The 20,650-nt window shown below is 51.9% G+C and overlaps 1 protein-coding gene across 26 annotated transcripts in view; it reads right to left on the reverse strand.

Annotated features, from left to right (window-relative positions):
- The window catches only part of GRK4 (G protein-coupled receptor kinase 4), a 53,054-nt gene that overhangs the window by 9,476 nt on the left and 22,928 nt on the right, over nt 1-20,650 (reverse strand). For 11 of the 26 annotated variants that reach the window (XR_011257893.1, XR_011257894.1, XR_011257904.1 and 8 more), the window contains 6 exons: nt 15,508-15,611; nt 11,906-11,998; nt 10,698-10,761; nt 6,968-7,108; nt 4,746-4,936; nt 954-991 (listed from right to left, as the gene is read on the reverse strand). Coding sequence is in view for 11 of the 26 variants with exons in the window: in XM_069594873.1 (XP_069450974.1) it covers nt 954-991; nt 4,746-4,936; nt 6,968-7,108; nt 10,698-10,761; nt 11,906-11,998; nt 15,508-15,611 (631 nt within the window). In the remaining 15 variants the exon portion in view is untranslated. Of the gene's footprint in view, nt 1-953; nt 992-4,745; nt 4,976-6,967; nt 7,109-10,697; nt 10,762-11,905; nt 11,999-15,507; nt 15,612-20,650 lie in introns of all 26 variants that reach the window. The other 15 variants (XR_011257890.1, XR_011257892.1, XR_011257899.1 and 12 more) reach the window with 3 other exon arrangements.

The raw sequence follows: 20,650 nt of genomic DNA on the forward strand, positions 1-20,650 counted from the left end.
TGGTTCCATCCCTGGTTTGGGAAACCGGATCCCACATGATGTGACTAAAGACCCCACGGGATGCAACTATTAATACAAGATCCATGTGCTGCAATGAAGACCCAGCACAGACACACACACAAATATCTAAGTGCTACAGCAGATTCCATACTGCATGGCGATACACTGACAGGCCATCCCTGAGGTCAGAAACAAGGAAAGGATTCCTGTTACAACTTCTAGGAAACACTGGGTTGAATGTCCCACCTGGTGTCCCGAGGCAACAAACAGAAACCAAAGGGTCAGGAACTGGAGAGGCAGACAGAGAGTGGTCACCTGCTGAGGGTGTGAGGGTGTGTGCGGAAAGGCCACGACCTCCCAGAATGCAGTGGCTTTAGCGAGGTCACAGCCACAAGACCAACTGCGACTGTAACTGAAAGCACAAACCACGAAAGGGAAAAATTAGAAGATGACTTCACTAACTTGAAAACATTTATATTTTATAAAGGACTGGCATAAAAATATACAAAGAACGCTTAAAACTCAACAATAAGGAAAAAAAAACAATTAAAAATGGGCAGAAGACTTGAAAAGACACATTACCAAACAAGATAAACAGATGGCAAGTAAGCCCATGAAAAGCGTCGTCAGGGAAATACAAATCAAACAAGAGCCAACGCCGCACCTGTGAGAACGACCAGGCAAGGAGGGCGTGGACTCACGCTGCTGAGAACAAAGCAAGGTGAGACAGGAGAGAAAGAAACAGGAGAGAAGACGCTGCTCTTACTGCGAGTTCAACTGAAAATCAGAAGCACCTCTGCTCCCTGCCTAGATGAAGGGGGACGACGGGGAGAGCCCGTTCTGTTCCTAGGAGGGCGCCTCCTGCTGCTACCCCCGGCCTCACTAACTGGTAGGTCCACCCTGACTCGAGTCCCTCTGAACAAAGTCTACAGTTGGCGGAAAGGCTCGCTCACCGTAATCATCGAGGAGGATGTTCTCGGGCTTTAAGTCCCTGCAAGGGAAGGAAACAACAACACAAAGTCAGTTATTCAGGGCGCGGCACTGGGCTCCATCGGTTCTGGCGGAAAGACCTGAAGACACCTCTCCGCTCTGAGAAACGGCAAGTCCGGCAGGTAACCGCGCCTCCGTCTGCGGGTCCGTGGGAGCCCGCGTGTTGCGACAACCTCCAGTGGCCACGAGGAGGAGTGGGGGCGGGGGGGGGGGGGCTCTACAGACGGCGTGCACAGCACGGGTGCAGAGCTCACCGCTCCGTGTGGCTGCGTGGGCTTCGCAGGAGGCGATCCAGCCGTGAAACGTGCAGCCCAGCGGTGAGGACTCAGTCCTTGACGAGCCCAGCTCCATTTCTCTCACCATTAACAGACAGTCAAAAGTGTCAACGGCTGGAAATCCCCCGGACAGGAGGAACTCTGTTTCAGGGCCAGATCCTGGCACTGCCCGCCATCCTCACCTGGAGGACCCGTGCGCAGCGCCTGCTTCCAGGGGCCAGCATTCAGGGAGGCCAGACCTCGTGGGGGAGCGTGCGGCCCGTGGCACTGCCTACCACAGTTCACTGCCAAGGAGGGCAATGCCAAACTTCAGATACATGTGTGTCACCAAAGACTAAAGCATCTGAATGTGACACCTCAAGCTACTCGCTTTCTTCCCTTGGCGAGAAAAAAAGCTAGTCTTCAGAGGATTTCTGTTTAGCCCTGACTTCACGTGTGGTCCTGTCACGGTGGCCCATCCCCCTCAGCACGGCTGCTCCATCTGCAGCCACGTCTCCAAGAACCTGCAGAGGAGACTGAGGTCAGCAGGACGGAGCAGCCGTTCCGAGGCACTGGTCCCAGGAGAGTCCCACACAGCCCCGTGCCAGCTCAGGGGGCGGGGGGCCGCAGACACTGAGACGCCCTGGGCTGGAAGCTGCACGCCCAGAAGAGAGCAGAGTGACGACGCAGGCATGGGGCTCTGCGAGGAAACCCTTCCTGGGAAGACGTCCCGATACTGTCGCTGGTCTCCCTGGGGAGCAGGGGGCAGGAATGGGTGCCCTCTGCTTGCCCTGCCCAGCCACAAGCAGTCTTGTTTTTTCTGTATTTAAAGAGTCCTGGTAAATGCTGTTGACAACAAGGTAACCCTCCTTGACATGGGACTTTCACAGGCACAGCCGCATGCACAGGACAGCCGCCCGCCCGTCTCACCTCAAACGTCTCACCAGGTGCCCTAAAGCCCCATTGCTCCACGCAAGGCCAGCACCGCTCCAGGGCAGCCAACCCAGGGCCCAGGCAGAGACCCAGCGACTCCCGGCCGCCTTGCCTGGTGTGGGAAGCTGCCCTAAGCCACTCCCACCAGCTTTGCAGTCAGCTGTCAACCAACCACCAGTCACCTGCTCCAAAAGGAGACACGCAGTATGTACTGCACAAAATACCAGTCGGTGGCAGCAACAATGGGCTTCCCAGTGGCGCTGGTGGTAAAGAACCCGCCTGCCAATGCAGGAGATGCGGATTCAGTCCCTGGGTCAGGAAGATCCCCTGGAGGAGAGCATGGCAACCCACTCCAGTATTCTTGCCAGGACAATCCCATGGACAGAGGAGCCTGGTGGGCTACAGTCCATGGGTCTCGAAGAGTTGGACACGACTGAGTGACTTAGCACAGCAGCAATGACATCAGCTACCTGCTTTGGCGTGCTCACTGGATGCCAAGACATGTGCTTAAGCATTTTACACACGTCTCCTGGGACTATCACAGCGTCTCCGGAGGGTGTTTAGACACTCTTGGGGTGTAGGTGCCACTCTTAGAGTGCAGCCATGTCACTGGGTCACCTGGATGCCAGGCGACAAGCTGAGGCCAACTCCAAAGTGGCCTGCTCACACCCTGCCCCACACCACACACTGGGCATCTGCCAGGGCAGAGCGCCACAGCTCAGGCTACAGAGTGTTGTCCTTTCTCGAGCCTTCCCTCAAAAACCACTTCCCCTGGACCACTTCCTGTGATCCAGTGGCTAAGGCTCTGAACTGCCATAGCAGAGGACCTGGGGATCCATCCCTGGTCAGGGAACTAGTTCCCACACACTACACACCAGGGTCCTGCCTCCCACTACGGAGACCGGGCACAGACAGAATACGGAAATAAACAAATATCTTAAAATAATGAACGCCCATCCTGTGTGCCTCTTGGTTTTTCATTTTGGAGCTGCTAAAATAGGAGAGCGTTTTTATTTGTACCACCTCTGTGCAGAGAGGAAGAGGCTCCCTCTAGGACCTGGTCTGAGGAAAGCTGTCACTGGTGGTCTCTGAGGAAAGGCAAGGACACGGGCACCTTCCCTGGGAAGCGTGTGTGGGTGCCTTGGAGGCAGAACAGGCCGTCAGAGTCTGAAGGCCATGGCTCATTCGCTCAACAGACGCTCGGGGGCGCCTCCTGATGGCAGGTCTCGTGGACGCAGTGGGCACGAGAGACCTGCTCAGCCAGTGGGGCAGGCGGGAGCCCAGGGTGGAAGGCTGGGGAACGGAACCGTCTGACCAGCGCAGGGAATGCATCTCAACACCAGAAGCAGGCCAAGGCGGCTCAGCCGGGCTGAACTGTAACAAGCTCACTTCCTCCAGCAGCCACGTGGGAATCTGAGCTCCTCCAGCCCCCCTGAAAGTCCCAGAGTAGCAGCCCGTGCCCCCACCTTCTGCACAACTCATGGTGGGTGGGACCGTCACCTATCAGCCCGGCCTGCTGTGAGCTGATCCTCAGGAGATACTCAACTTGGCTCCGGGCCACAAAAGACAAAGAAGAAAAATCACATCAGAATTGGGATGGAGGAAGAGGAAGGTCTTCTAGGAAGTGAGCCAGCCAGGGGGACCGGCCCCAGGACGGGCAACGCGGAGCACTCTGAGGACCAGCCCGGGGAGGGCGCCTCTAGAAAGCGGCCATCTTTGCACTAGTTCTGCACGATGGCAGGAGGGGCTGGAAAGAAAGGCCTCTGAGAGGGCAGACGCACGAGCAGGGCAGGCAAGACGACACCGGACAAGCTCCGGGAGAGCAAGCACATCTGAGGTGGACATGACCTCGGCCACTGGCCATGGGAAACACAGAGGGATTGGACAAATATGCTGGACTGATCTGGGGACCAGATTTGGGGAGGATGTGGGCCAGTGGGGGAGGAGCGGGCAGAGCCCTCGGGAACTGAGAAGGCCAGCTAGACGCACCCACTAGGGGACGAGAGCTCACGGCCCACAGGTGGATGCACCGGGCTGAACGCAGGGAGTGGCCTGGGGCGGCCCCGAACAGTGTCAGCGCCCAGGACCCCAGCTTCTAAAGGTGGCGGAGGGACTGCTGTCCCTAAAACCCCGATTTATTCATCACACAAAACTAATTCCATCCACGGCATTTAATTTTCTCTACTGAATTCTAAGATGAAAAAAGTATTAAAATAAGTACAGTTACTTCAGAACATTTGTTATTTTGTTGGAACATCGTCCCCAGTCCTCAGAATAACTGTCAAAATATCTAAGGACCTTGGAAACGGGTTCCTCTCGTGCTTGTGAACAGCAAGACAACTTAAATGAAAAGTACTTACCGGAGACGGGAGAGAGCTAGAAAGACGCCCGAGGTCTGCCCCTGGTCGGCCACACTCCCAGCATGGTGAGGGCACGGCCCCCACCCTGCCGGCCCTCCCGCCCCAGCCCTCCCCCCAACCCCCCCCCCCCCCCCCCCCGTGGCCCGTGAGGGCCGCGAGGCAGCCGGACGCTCAGGGCGGACAGGCCTCGAGGCTCCCGCGCCCCTACCTGTACACAATGCGCTCCCGCTGCAGGTCCTCCAAGCCACAGCACAGCTCGGCCGCGTAGAAGATCGCTCTCTGCTCCTCGAAGCCGGGCTCGCCCAGGTTGTGAATGTGAAACTTCAGGTCCCCTCCGTTCATAATGGTTAGCACCAAGCACAGGGACTTTTTGGTTTGGTATGTGTAGCATAAACTAACCTGAGGACAGCAGCATTGTAGGAAAGAAAATGCAAACACCTGCTCACTCATTGGCGGTGCACTCTACTTGCCAGCAACAGTCAAACAGTCTGTGTACATCCACAGTGAGAGCACCGAAATGCTGCCTGCTTTGGGGGAGAAGCGCACCGGGCACCATCGACAGCCTTTACCCGATGAAGAGCTAACAGCTGCTCTGCCCTGAAAGCAGACAACTTCCTAAGTGTCTGCACGCTCAGTAGCGTCCAACTCTTTGTGACCCCATGGACTGCAGGCCACCCGGCTCCTCTGTCCACGGAATGTCCCAGGCAAGAACGCTGGAGTGGGTTGCCATTTCCTTCTCCAGGGGATCTTCCCCACCCAGGGATCAAACTCGAGCCTCCCACATCCCCCTGCAGTGGCTGGTGGGCTCTTTGCTGCTGGACCACTGGGGAAGCCACGTCTGAGTGAGCAGGCGCCAACCTTCACCACAAACTTGGGGTGGCGCTCCTCAGAGCCACATTCTAGCTGTCGAGGCCGGCACTACCCGCTTGCGGACTATCTGCGCTAGGCGTGGAGGTCGGTGGAGCAGGGGGTGCGGAGCTGCTCAGCTCCTCTGCACACGGAGCCCATGTACGGGTTTTAAGTGCCTGTCCAAGCTCTTACCCACTTCCCTGCCGGTCTGCAAGTCAGTTTACACCCGTGAGCACCCCATACGCGCCCTTCTGGGGTTCTGGCTGGCGCTGCGTTTCACTCATCTTACCGCCACCACAGCCTGAGGCTCCCAGCCCGTGGACAGGGCACCCCCACTGTTTGGTCAGGGCATCTGTAGTTCTTATAGTGTTTTACAGCTTCCAGTGTAGAAGTCTTGCACGTTTCATTGGATTTTTGTCTTGATTCTGATGTTTCTTAATGCTATTGTAAATGGTTTCAATCGAAGTTTTTTGAACTGTTTCGTATCTAATTGGTGCCATAGCTAATAACCTGGACCAATTCTCACCAGTTATCTAGAGGGTCTTGGACTGCCTACACACAGTCATGTTGTCGTGGGGGGTTGGGAAGGGGCCGTGGGGAGGAGGAGGAGATGAAGTCGACAGCAGTACCAGTCAGGACCCCCTCAGGTCAGCCGTAAGCAGAAAGTAAAGAACAGAATCAAAGGAAAGGAAAGTATCTCCGGGATCCTGGCAAGAGGCCAGGAGTACAGAAACCAAAATACTGTGTTCCAGTCGAGTGAGCCGTAACTATTATCTACGTCCCTTCCGCAGCACCAGGCTGTAGATTCTGGTGTTTGGAGGCAGTTACACAAACATGTTTAAAGCGACTCTAAGACGAGCCCGTTTTATCAAGGCTTCTCTTGTAAAGCGCGTACGGAAGGCTGGCATGTCACACACATGGTGAAGCCCTGCTGTAAACTAGGCGGCAGCTCTGAAGGCCTGTCTGTCTTGGAAGCTTTGTGCCCAGCACGAAGCACTGACCTCAGAACTGAGAAGCAAATGACACCATGAAGCCTTTTGTAAGTTGTCTTTCCCTCTCTTCCTTCAACATGTAATTAGGTGGAGGAAGCAGCTGTGGAGATGAAAACCCCGCTACTTAACACACAGCATGGACCCAGGACCCCTGGGCTCAGCCCTGACCCACAGTGAGGGTGGAGTCAGGCCTCACACAACTTGGCTTGCTGGCTGAGGGTGAGTTGTGAACCTGCGCCGTCAGAAAGAGGGTGGAGGCAGACACAGATGAGGCCCGAGTGAGGGGCCAGGCAGAGAAGCATCTTCAAGCCTCTCGCCCAGCTGGGGCTTCGGCCAACTGCAGGGTGAGCCCAGCCGCTGATGCCACCAGGAGGGCAGAGGGTCAGCGGCAGACTGGGCAGTGCCTGTCTGTGTCCAGGGAGGGCTGGGCAGGGCAGTGCAGCGCTGCTCCTGTACGTCTCCTCTCAGTGGCGGGGCAGTGAACCCCGCACATGCTCAGCTAGGGTGGGCTTGTGTCCAGCGGCAGGTGCGCTGGACAAACACCACTTGCCCAGCTCCCCATCCCCGGGAGGACAGAGGAGATACTTACTACAAACCTACTGTGCACTTTCTCTAGGATCCTCTTTTCGTTCAGGGCCATGGCCTCCCCTTTCCTCCTCTTTATCCTTTTCTTCTCTAGCTTCTTACAGGCGTACATTTTTCCTGTAGCTCGCACTTGACAAGCACAAACCTAGTTTTTTTAAAAAGAAAAACAACACAACAGTTCATACCCACTTGGCAGTTCTGAGGCTACAGAGAGAAAAGTGTTCTCCATGACAATTCCCTCTAAGTCAAGAGCAGCGTGGACTCTGTGGGGCCAAGACCACGGCCGCGGCTGGGTCCCCGTGGGCACTTCCCTCTGACCCTCGGGTCCTTGTTTAAGAAGGGAGCTTATGAACCGCACAGTGACAGCGGAACTCGCTCTGTGAGATCCTGCTGCATCTGCTTAAATATATCTCCCCGTGTCTTTCTACTTTCTGTACGAGAACAAAAGTTTCTGACAGTAAACATTCTTGATTATTTTAAAATTCAAGAATACGTGTGTGTCATAGAGTCCACAGACTTTCATGCCTTTACCTAATTAGCTCTTAAAGTAATACTTATATGTTACCTCACATTATGAAAGCTTCCAAACAAAGGTAAGTGAAGGGAACAGTACAATAAAGCTCCCAGCGCCCAGCTTCCCTGGCGGCTCGGTGGTAGAGAACCTGCTCACCAATGCAGGAGCTGTAGGGGACATGACCTTGGCCCCTGGGTAGGGAAGATCCCTGGAGGAGGAAGCGGCAACCCATCCAGTCTTCTTGCCTGGAGAATCCCCCAGACAGAGGAGCCTGGCGGGCTACAGTCCTTGCAGTGGCAGGGTCGGCCCCAACTACGCAACTCAACAGCAACCGCCAGCCTTCCAGCTTCCAGGCTATCGACGCAGGCTGTCGAGGTTCCTCTGCCTGCCGCCGGCCCCACACCCCCCACCTGCACACACACACGCCACACGAGTGCACAGAGGGTTACTTTATTTTTAAAATTTTGATGAAAGTAACTTTGAATATTTATTTATTTGGCTCTGCCAGCTCTTAGCTACAGCACGTGGGATCTTTGTTGCATTGTGCAGGATCTTGAGGTGGGGCATGGGAAATCTTGTTCCCTGGCCAGGGATCGAACCTGGGCCTGCTGCACTGGGAGCATGGAGTCTTAGCCGTGGACCACCAGGGAAGTCCCCCAGAGGATTACTCTAAAAGTGAATATAAGACATGATATGATTTTATCCATTGACCAAAATAATTTTGTGGCAAAATATAAACCTCACTGTGGAAAATATTGAAAGTATTAATAAAGACAATGATAAAATGCCCAAATTCTAAGATAACTATCGCTGATACTGTACTGTGTAAGCTTTGAAGTGCCCTTTGTACATATATATGTAAGGATATACAGCTTGCTCCCCCACAACCTCTGGCTTTTAGGGGAAATTGGGCTTATGTTACAGAACAGATAATATTTTATAATCTTACTATGTGACCATCTTCTCATTGTTAAATGTTCTACAAATACGTGACTACTCCAAAACGCAGTTCATCATTTTGCAACCACGAAGTCTTGGCACATAGTCTTCGCACATGAAGACTTATCACACACTGAAGACAGATTCCTTCAAGTGGAGTTGCCAAGTCAGAGAGCGAGAAGGGAGAAGGGGTGGGGTGCCAGGCTCTGCAGCCGCTCAGCTGCTGCTCACAGCGATGGTGAAGCAGGGCTCTTGAGGCCTCTCCAGGAGGAGACCACAGCAGGTCCCCCCTCCCCGATCACACAGCTGGGAGCGGAGGTGCAGGAGCTTGACCTCAGGGGGCGTGGGTCCCAAGGACGTGCTCTCTCCAACGCCCACCATGCAGGCAACGCTGCTCGCCCAGCCCCTATCCACTGCGCTGGCCTCGGGACCCACCACGGCTGCCTGGATAGCTCAGAGCTTGAGTGAAAGCGCTGCTGTTGACCGAATGAGACCGAAATGTTGGCCTTTCACACTGCCCGAAGAGGTGCCGGCATTTAGCAGAGGAAAGCGCACTGCCGGCATCTGGACTGAAAGGGCCCCAGGTGTCCGCCGAAGTCGCAGGGTTCTAACTGGCATTCCCGCGAGAAGTGGGCCGCCACTGGCCCCCGCCCGGGCCTGGCGCAGTGCAGCACGCCCAGAACACGTCTGTGAAAATCCACAGCCGTTTGTCCTCCCAGCTGTTTGTTTGGGAGCACCAGTCAATGCGTTTAAAAAGTGCCATACGAGATCATAAGCACACCGAGTCTTTTCACAACAGTGGAAACTTGCCAACGTGTTTCTGCTGAATCCATTGTTGAGGCCTCTGTGTGGCCAGACCGCGGGCTTCACAAGAGCCCGGTGCTGGAAGCTTCCTTCCTCTGCTCCTCACAAAGCCTGAGCTCCAACCCCGGAGGCAGCGTGGGGCGGGTGGCGTGGACTGAGCGCTCCAGAGGCACGCCAGGCGACGGACTCCTCGCAGACGCATCTCCCACCGAGGGCCCAGCACGCTGGGGCAGGGCTCACAGAGCACCAGGCAGCCTCCAGGGCCACAGCGGGCGCCCCGCGGGCTCTCCCAAGGCTGGCACACCTGCCAGTCCCTCTCGCGGCCACTGTGAGTGATGACAGGAGGCCCCTGCGGTGTGACTCCTCCCAGGCTGGTGCTGGCCGGGGCTCTTGCCTAGAATTTGGGAGCGCGTGCCGTGTGAATCTCATGCAGACGGCATGCCCGGCTCTGACCCGGCTCTGACCCAACTCTGGGACTTAGGAAGGCTTGAACTCAAAGTGACCACTCCACTCACTCAACGAGGCCGCTAGCGTCTCCCTCAGCTGCTGCACAGAGTGTGACGGGACTCTGAGCACCGACCACAGCTGTCTCCAATCCCATTTAAAGACCATCTCTCATGAACTTGTGGGTGGTGTCTTAAGGATTTTCCCCAATTTCCATATTTTCTAACACCTTTTGAAGTAGGTGTAAGGTACATACACGTCCAGAGCTGAGTTAAAGAAGCATATCCAATAATACTTAATAAAATTTAGCAATATACTCTATGGACTTCCCTGGTGGCTCAGACGGTAAAGCCTCTGTCTACAATGCGGGAGACCCGGGTTCGATCCCTGGGTTGGGAAGATCCCCTGAAGAAGGAAGTGGCAATCCACTCCAGTACTCTTGCCTGGAAAATCCCATGGATGGAGGAGCCTGGTAGGCTACAGCCCATGGGGTCGCAAAGAGTCGGACACGACTGAGCGACTTCACTTTCACTTTCAATATACTCTGTACTACGTGAACTTCCAGGCTAGTCCTCAGTTATAAGAATGGAATAACATGTAAGAATTAAAGATATTTAAAAAATCATAATAATAAAAATAAAAAAAAAAGAGAGAAAGGAATGGCAAAAAAAAAAAAAAGAATAACAGAAATTCCACCATATGGAAACAGAATAATCTTTTCAGTCAGGACAACCTTACTAAAAACTTGAACAAGAACATGAGAAAACAACCTCTTTGAGAACTAAGAACTGAAGTGTAAAATCACAAAGATAGTGAATCATTCTCCCCACCACATCTCTGAATTTTTTAAGAGCGTGTACCTTTTGCTCAAAGTTCAATCTTAATTCTTGTGGCTGCTAAAAGTATACCTAAAATACACAGCAAAGAAATAAATGGATTTATAGAGTTGATACGTTACCTGAAGATCACGCCTTTCCGTGACCCTCTTCGGCTTTTCTAGAAGTACTGCTCACAGTTGTCAGGTACGACTTACCTCTCCAAACCCGCCTTTCCCCAGGACTCTGTAGTGCCTAAATGTGCTCTTTGTCACCGGTTGCCTAATTAATCACAAGGGAAAAAGAAAGCCTCAGGTCTCACATCACATTGCTATTTGGAAAGAGAAAAATCTACCTAGCCACTGGCCTGGCCTGAGAAGGGGACCCGGGGGAGGGTGCCCAGGACCAGCTGCCTGTGCTCAGAGGGAGGCTCCTCAATGGGACAGCTTTCAAGAGACAAGCACATTAACTTTCAAAACTGTGGAAACACTGAAGACAGACGCAAAATGACCCTGCTGTCCTTACTGCCTGAACTAAGCCCACACCATGAGATCTCTCTGTGTCCTCTTTGGCACAGCTCTTGGGGCCTCTCAGAAGGCTGGCGAGGGAAATGGCCTTGACAGGGAGCTGCTCTTTGAAGAGAGAACCTCAAAGGCGGTGTTGACACCGTTGCAAGAGAAACCTGTATGAGCTAGAACTGAAATTTAATAAATCAACAATCATTGTAACAACACTGGTGGCAGCTAACACAGAGGATGAGACGGCCAGATGGCATCACCGACTCAATGGATGTGAGTCTGAGTGGACTCCGGGAGTTGGTGATGGACAGGGAGGCCCAGCGTGCTCCGTCCATGGGGTCGCAAAGAGTCAGACACGACTGAGCTGTGCGACTGAACACTTCCTGGGCACTTCTGTTGTGCACCGAGCCCTGTGCTGAGTGTTCCACACTCACGCCTCCGGTGACTCTAGCGTCCAGGGTGGTGGTGGTATATTCTCCAAGCCGTGTCTCCCTCTCTGTGACCCCATGGACTGTAGCCCACCAGGCTCCTCTTGTCCACGGGATTTCCAAGAACATTAGAGTGGGCTGCTATTTCCTTCTCCAGGGGGTAGGTCACCCAAAGCCCACTCAGGCCACACCACTGAGGACACATAGCTAGTAGGCGTCTGGGTAGAGGCTGAGATGGCAAAGAGCCGAGCACCACGCAGATTCTGTCTCTGTGAACCCAGGACATGGTCTACTGACTCACGGTGGCACCAGCAGGGCTAACTGTCATTTTAACAAGAGGAAAAAGAGCCCACTGGATCAGAAGAAATTGCACAATATTAATAATAAGATTTCCAATCGTATTTTGACAGAAAGGTATACATCAGTCAGAATGCAGTAATGGAAGTCACGATTTGTTTTCACTGAATGATGAGAACATACCTTTCCAGCCATTTCCACTGTAAAAATCGAGAAAAATATGCACTTCCTTGGTATTCTTCAAATGCCTCTTCACTTAAATGGTCATGGACAATTCTAGAAAGAAATTTTATGCAACTATGTACATCTGGCTGCAGTACAAAATGAAGACAACTCTGTGATTTAATGCATGAGTGAGCGCTGGATATGGGAAAATGAATCATTACCCATAATTCAATATACTGAATTTTGCAACTACAGAATCTCACACTAGTTTCCAATGTTACCAGTGAAAACATGTATGCAAGAATTCAAAAGAAATAAAACCAATTTACCTTCTTAAAATCAAAGGTACTTTTTAAGTATTAGAATATCAGTGAAGTAACTACTTGATAAAAATAATCTCTGAATAGAAAAACAATAGTTTAAAATATACTCAAGGGGTGTGTGTGTGTGTGTGTGTGTGTTCGCGCGGGCATATGTGTGCCTGCACACGTATTTCAGGAGGGAATATAAACAGTTTGCAATTAACATTGGTGTAAATGTGTAAATGATAACAGTCACAGGGTAGAAACTGTTAATATGTGATATCATCTTTTTTAAATATTAAAAATAAAGCTCTCAATGACTTCCCTGGTGGTACAGTGGTTAAGAATCTGCCCACCAAGGGAGGGGGCATGGGTCTGACTTCTGGTCCCAGAAGGTCCCACACGCCGCAGGGCAACTAAGCCCGAGAGCCACAGCGCGGAGCCCACGGGCCGCACTGCTGAAGCCCAGGTGCCTAGAGCCCGTGCTCCGCAGCAGAGAGGCCACCACCGCGGGAAGCCCGTGCGCCACTGCGAAGAGCAGCCCCCTCCCCGCAGCCAGAGAAAAGCCCCGCGCAGCAAGGCCCGGTGAGCCAAAGACAGTAACACAATTAACCACTGGAGCACTCAGTACGTCGTTTGATGCTACACGTTTCTTGAAGAAATCTTCTGCAGTGAGCCCTGCCTCTTAGGGTAGTTTATGACTCTGTGATACCAGGAGTACACCCGGTCCTTGGCGAGTAGGTGAGGGACAGGACGCAGCCTGCCCTTTAAAACGGCGCTGCAGTGGATCAGCGTCTACGGAGCTGACACCAGAGGGACTGTCCACAGCCCGTCCACAGCCCGTCCTGACGGCTCTGACCGCTCAGTCAAGGAGATAGGTGAGTCGGCGTCCAGCTGGGGGACGGGGGTGGCCAAGGCCCTGCGGGTGCAGCACACTGGCCCTGTGTGGGGAGCAGACGGAGCCCGCCTGAGCCACAGCGGAGTCACTGACAGAGAGAGAGGAAGCCATTCCCTGGGCAACATGGAGTTGGACCGGGAGTGACCACAGCCCATCTGGGAGCCACTAGTAGGTCGTGAGTGAGGAGGATGTGAGGATAATCCCAGCACCGCGCTGGTTTCAGACTTCTGAGCAAGTCACTTGATTTGTTTCCCTTTATTTTGTACAAAGAAGTTATTCAGATGTTCCTGGATTGGCTGATGTTATAGCACAGCACTTCTCAACTTGTGTTCTGAGGCTCCCTACTTCCAAGACCCTTGAGAGGGAGTCGGGGCTTCCCTGGTGGCTCAGCTGGTAAAGAATCTGCCTGTAGTGCAGGGGACCTGGGTTCGATCCCTGGGTTGGGAAGATCCCCTGGAGAAGGGAAAGGCTACCCACTCCACTATTCTGGTCTGGAGAATTCCATAGTCCATGGGGTCGCAAAGAGTCAGACATGACTGAGTGACTTTTTTTAGAGGGAGTTCAGTAATGATATGCGTTTATAAAAGCACTAAGTCATCCATCACCGTCTTAAACTCTCACTCTCACAGAAGGGCTTACCAGAGGCCACAGCCCAGGTGACTGCTCTGCAGGACAGCGGAACATCAGTGCCGTCACAACCCACATCAACACGAACTCTCTGTCAGTGACACTGGGTACTGAGTGGCCGCCACGGCAGTCCTAGAACCGAGCCCGCCCCGGAGGCCGGGCCCTCACGCCCCCATGTGTGAGCAGGGGTGGCCCTGCCCCGGGGCTCCTGTCCCCAGCGAGCATGCGGGCAGCTCAGCTCCAAACACCTGTGACCCAGTCAGGATTCTAACACTGTCAGCTCAGTTAATCCCCTTTATAAAGGTCCTTCGGTGTCTCCATAAAAGAACACAAACACTGCCTGATTCTGACTCGTTTGTGTACTTCATGGTCTGTAAAAATCAGTAAGGTCAACGACTAAGTCAACCTCCCAGAATGTCAACTTTACTCCCCAATACTCTCTGCCTCAAAACAACAGACTCTGCGCCACCGCCCTAGTCTGGCACATGAGCCTACTGCCCACAATTTGTAAATATGATACTGAAAACTGCACATCAGCTCAGCACTGGTTTCTGCTATGTTCGTCTTCACACTCCCACTAACCATCACGTGCGGATGGCCACCAGAGCTTCGTGTGGGAAGCAGAAAGGACTCAGCTCACTACGCAGGACCAGGATTCTGGGAACCAAACTGAGAAAGGAAGGTCTGGGGGAAATAAAGGCCGTAACAAGACGGGGATGAGCCAGAATAATAAGAACCCAAACTCCTAGAGGCCACACGAGGCTGTGCTGCCGTCCCCGGTTATCCGATGCCACATGCAGCTGATGGTAAACGACAGCTAATCAACATGTAGGAGTGAAGAGCCACCTGTCAAATGAACTAATCAAGCAGATGCCTGAATACCAGCACCTGTTTAAAGATTATCAGCTGTTCTATCTTGAAATTCCTGTACAGAGAAGGCAGAATTTTGGACCAGTCTCTCCAGCCACGTGCAACTCCCATGGATTTCGACATCGGAACAGAGTTTCAACAGCAGAAGCAGGGAGGGGAAAGGAGCCTCTCTGGGGCGCTCGGACACTCGGCCCTGCTGACGGCCTGCCCTCAGCTCCCGGCTCCTGGGTCGGCCTCGCATTACGGCCGCCCAGGGAGCAGACTCGGGTCCCGATAGGGCAGGGCTCAGCAGGCACGTGTTGAGGGCATGAGCGACACCCGAACGAACGTCTGCTTACAAACGACTCCACGCCTGGGGCCAGGTCACTTCAGCCACCACTCTTTCCTCCTGAGCACACGAGGAAGCTGAACTCAGGCGACTGCTTGGACTCGGGACGTTCCTGCCCTGACTGCAAAGGTCTGCAGAAAAGATATTTTCAGTGCATGCTCTATGGGGCTCCTTTCACCCTGGAACGAGCCCTGTGGAAGGCTGGGCAGAGGGGCTGGGCAGGCAGCAAAGCCACGCCCACGACCTGGCGTTTCAGGATGTCCCTGTGCGTGTTGTAGGCGTCCCTTCTCATCTGCCCTAATCCAGACAGGACGCGCTGCGGGGGAGAGGCTGCAGGAGTCCGCGCAGGGCCCCGCCCCGCGCAGGGCCCCGCCCCGCGCAGGGCCCCGCCCCGCGCAGGGCCCCGCCCCGCGCAGGGCCCCGCCCCGCGCAGAGCCCCGCCCCGCGCAGAGCCCCGCCCCACGCAGAGCCCCGCCCCGCGCAGAGCCCCGCCCCACGCAGAGCCCCGCCCCACGCAGAGCCCCGCCCCACGCAGAGCCCCGCCCCACGCAGAGCCCCGCCCCACGCAGAGCCCAGGCCGTGTGCGCCCGCTCACCTGGTGCACTCCTCGAAGACGTCTTTGGCTGGGTCCTCCCACAGCCTCTGCCTGCACTTGAGCACCACGTGTTCAGGTATTTCTGGTAGAGGCGGTGGCGAACCCTTCAGATAGCACAAAGCAAACGCGACAGTTACTGATTTAATAAATGACCAGCGGAAGGCAGAATCTCATGCCTATTGACAACCACCACACCGTGAAGGGTATGAAGTGACAGGTCCGGGTGCTCCCTCCGCCCCCACCAGCCTCCCTTTCCTGAGTGCCGTGTCAGCTGCCTCTTCCAGCCGTCCCTCTGCAGGCCCCAAAGACGCCCGTACAGCCTCGTGCACAGCCTGGTTCCTGACACTGGAGACACGGGAGCCACCCAGGTACCCAGCAATGGTGGATGCCCAAACACAGCGTGGCCCATCCAGACACAGAATATTGTTCAGCCTCAAAAAAGAAAGGAATTCTGAGACCTGTTACCACATGGAGGAACCTTAAGGACACTATGCTAAGTGACATAAGCCAGTCACAAAAAGAAATATACGGTATGATTCTACTTACGTGAGGTCCCTGGACTAGTCAGACTCATGGACAGAAAGCAGATGGTAGGTGGCCAGGGGCTGCGGGCAGGGGCCGTGGGAGTTAGTGTTTAATGGGGACAGACCCACAGTTGTGCAAGATGAAAACCGTCCAGGAGACGGGCGGTGGTGACGGTCTGCACGTGTGTGAACGCACTTAACTCTACTGAACTGCGCACCTCGAGATGGTTACGATGGGAAATTTGGTGTGTTTTTTTTTAATCACAATTGAAAATGTAAACACACAGACTCAGAAAGAGACACATTTTCCCCCTCACAGAAATGGGATAAATACATGTGTAGTGTGGCAGGTGTATACTGAGACACGTTTTCCCCCTCACAGAAATGGGATAAATACATGTATAATGTGGTAGGTGTATACTGATACCCACAGGGCTGCCCTGCCTCCTCAATGACTGCATGGCTCCTAGAGAACGGGCTTCTGCCCCCTCAACAATTCCAGTTGCCAGTTCTTGCCACGGCAAACATCACTACCGTGAACGTTTTCCACAGCTGTGTTTCATAAGGTAGATTCCTAGAGGGAAAAATACTAGCTCAAAGGATACACACATTTAAAACACTGGCATTTATTGCAAAACTGCTCTGCAAAAAGGCTCTAGGAGTCTATATTCTCACCAACATCCCACACACCAGCTCCCCCCTCTCCAGAAAACACAGCAAAACTGCTGTCTGGATTTATTGAAAGAAAACACACAGACCACATTCAACTGTACGTTGAACCTACTGATTCCTGTCTGTGGGGCAGCTGAATAACCGCAATACAACTTTCTGTTTTCTACAAATCAAAGCAGCTATTTCATCAAAGATGCTGGACTACTGGTAGACATATACAAGAAGTAAACTCACATTTCCCCCAAAACCAATAATACTGTTATAACTAATAATGAGTAATAGCTGTCATGCAAATGGCCTAGAACAAGTGATGCATTCTGTCATTCAGCCTCATAACAACCTGATGGAAGAGGCTCGACAAACCATGGAACATTCTGGAACAGCCGCAGAAGCAGCAGTGGAGCCTCACCTGAGCAGTGTGCCCCCAAGACCACTTTCTTGCTACAGGGAGAGGCTACGATGAGGGTAAACAAATCTGGTCACTCACTGACTCATCAAATACGCATTGTTCCAGGCACAGGGCCAAACAGAAAACAAGACAAAATTCCCAGTAGACACAGCCATTAAATTCCAACGCTTGTCTCAAAAATACACATTTTACAGAAATAGCTCTTAGGGTTTTCCATAGTATTATTTCTCCTCCAAAGGTCTCAATTTCCGGAAGCTAAATTAAACAGGTTAATTCTATGAAGACTATTTAATGACTTACTCCAAATAGAGATCCTTCCTTCAGTGTCTTAGAAAACACACTAACAGAAATTTATTTCCACAGGAAGGAAAAGCAGTGCTCAGATCCCCCACGAGCAGAGACGTGAGGCAAGCTAAGTGCGGCAAGCCGAGGATGGGACCACTGGCCTGATACCAAGCACGAGGAAAGTGGAATACAGATGGCTCCTGTGGCTTTAAATCAGGGAACAGTACTTATTTTTCAGGAAAGGTAACTGCCAGATAAAATTTACCAAATGACCCAGTGCCTTACTTTTTAAAGTTTTGGACAATGAGAACTCTGATGGGAAAGTCCACTGGTGGGGACGGAGAGGGGGTAGTTTTTGCAGATATATGCTTATTATCCTCTGTTAAAAATACAAACCTTCACTATTTTTTAAAATTGAGTTGCCTTCTTACTGTTGAACGGTGCGAGCTGGTTGCGTGTCCTGGATGCCCGCTCCTAGTCCGGCACGGCCGGCACATATGTCCCCCACTCTAGGCTGCCTCTGGCCTTCGTGGTGCTCTCTGAAGAGCTGTACTTTGACGAAGTCCAGTTTATCTGTTTTTTCTTTTGTCGCTGTCCTTTCAGTGTCACATAGGAGAACCCACTATCTACATCGAGGTCGTGAAGCTTTGCACCTGAAATTCTACAGCTAAGAGTCACACCTGAGAGGTTTCCTCTAGGAGCAGTATGGTGTTCACAGTCAAGTTACTTTTTGTATACAGTATTAAAGAAGGGTCCAACTTCCTTCTTCTGCACATGGGTACCCAGCTGTCCCGGCACCATTTATGGAAAAGACTCTCCTTTCCCCGAATGAATAGTCCTGGCAGCCTTAAGTCAACTGACAGTCTGCACACTCTCAGTTCTATTCTGCTGATCTATACATCTGTCCTTACGCCAGGACCATACTGTCCTGTAGCTTTGTAGTAAGTTTTGAAATTGAGAGGTGTTAAGTCCTCCAACTTTGTTTTTGAAGATTGTTCTAATTGTTCATGACCCTTTCAGTATGTGTATTTCTAAGATCTACTTGTTAATTTACTAAAAAAAAGAAATTAAGATTTTGATACAGATTATATTGAATCTACAAGTCAATATCAAGTCTTCTGGTCTATGAACACAGGATGCCTTTCCATTTTATCACAGCTCTGCTTTACTTTCTTTCAATGATGTTTTGAAGTTTTCAGCGTATTAAATGTTGCACTTATTTTGTTATAAGCAATTACTGCAAACTATTCTATTCTTTTTTATGCTATTGTAAATGGAGTTGATTTAATTTCATTTTTGGACTTTAAATGAGTGTATAGAAACACACCTGAATTTTGTTTAGTGATCTAGTACCCTGCAACCTTGCTGAATTCATTTACTAGCTCTCGCAGCTTTCTTTCTCCCTAATGTGTATGAAGACTCAGGATGTCCTATATACGAGTGCTACGATCTGATGTGTGCCCCAAATATGCATGCTGAATTCCTAACCCCCAAAGTGGCGATACTGGGAGGCAGAGCCCTTGGGAGGCGTGTAGATCAAGAGGATGGAGCCCCGTGGGTGGGGCTGGAGCCCCAGAGACACCTCCAGAGGCGCCTCACACCTCTTCCACCACGTAAGGGCACAGCAAGGACGTGCTGGCTAGCAGCTTCAAGGCCTGTGAGCAGCAAATTCCTGCTGTTTGTAACCATCCTGGAGTGTGAGATCAAGTGGGCCTTAGGAAGCATTACCACAAACAAAACTAGAAGTGATGGAACTCCAGCTGAGCTATTTCAAATCTTATAAGATGATGCTGTGAAAGTGCTGCACTCAATATGCCAGCAAATTTGGAAAACTCAGCAGTGGCCACAAGACTGAAAAAGGTCAGTTTTCATGCCATTCCCTAAAAAAGGGCAATGCCAAAGAATGTTCAAACTACCACACAGTTGCACTCATCTCACATGCTAGCAAAGTAATGTTCAAAATTCTCCACAAGAGGCTTCAACAGGATGTGAATAGAGAACTTCCAGATGTACAAGCGGGATTTAGAAAAGGCAGAGGAATCAGAGATCAAATTGCCAACATCTGCTGGATCACAGAAAAAGCAAGAGAGTTCCAGAAAGAATCTACTTCTGCTTCACTGACTATACTAAAGCCTTTGACTGTGTGGATCACAACAAACTGTGGAAAATTCTTAAAGAGATAGGAATACCAGACCACCTGACCTGCCTCCTGAGAAATCTGTATGCAGGCCAAGAAGCAACAGTTAGAACCAGACATGGAACAACAGACTGGCTCCAAATTGGGAAAAGAGTCCGTCGAGGTTGCATATTGTCACTGTGCTTGTGTGACTTAATGCAGGGCACATCATGCGGAACGCCGGGCTGGATGAAGCACAACCTGGAGTCAAGACTGCCAAGAGAAATATCAGTAACCTCATACACGCAAATGACACCACCCTAATGGCAAAAAGTGAAGAGGAACTATAGAGCCTCTTGACGAAAGTGAAGGAGGAGAGTGAAAAAGCTGGCTTAAAACTCAAAGTTCAAAAAAGTAAGATCATGGCAACTGGTCCATTCACTTCATGGCAAAGAGAAGGGGAAAAAGTGGAAATGGTGACAGACTTTATTTTCTTGGCTCCAAAATCACTGTGGATGGTGACTGTAGCCATGAAATTAAAAGACACTTGCTCCTTGGAAGAAAAGCTATAATAAGCCTAGACAGCATACTAAAAAGCAAAGATATCACTTTGTTGACAAAGAGTCTGTATAGCCAAAGGCCATGGTTTTTCCAGTAGTCACATACAGATGAGAGAGCTGGACCATCAGGAAGGCTGAGCAGGAGAGAACTGAACTGTGGTGCTGAAGAAGACTCCTGAGAGCCCCTTGGACGGACAGCAAGGACATCAAACCAGCCAATCCTAAAGGAAATCGACCCTAAATAGTCACTGGAAGGACTGATGCTGAAGCTTAATCTCCAATACTTTGGACACCTGATGTGAAGAGCTGACATTGGAGAAGACCCTTATGCTGGGGAAGATTGAGGCAGGATAAGGGGGTGACAGAGGATGAGATGGCTGCATGGCACATGAGTGTGAGCAAACTCCAAGAGATAGTGAAGGACAGGGAGGCCTGGCAGGTCGCTGTTCATGGGGTCGCAGAGAGTCAGACGCGACTGACCAGCAGCAGAAGCAGGCGTCTGCTGCCCCCGCCCGCTTCCACACTTGCTGTATCAGCCAGGATAACTCTCCACGCTGCACCTTCCTCCTTGACAACT

The sequence above is a fragment of the Ovis canadensis genome, chromosome 6 (assembly GCF_042477335.2).
Source record: "Ovis canadensis isolate MfBH-ARS-UI-01 breed Bighorn chromosome 6, ARS-UI_OviCan_v2, whole genome shotgun sequence".
In the NCBI taxonomy this organism is placed as follows: Eukaryota; Metazoa; Chordata; class Mammalia; order Artiodactyla; family Bovidae; genus Ovis; species Ovis canadensis.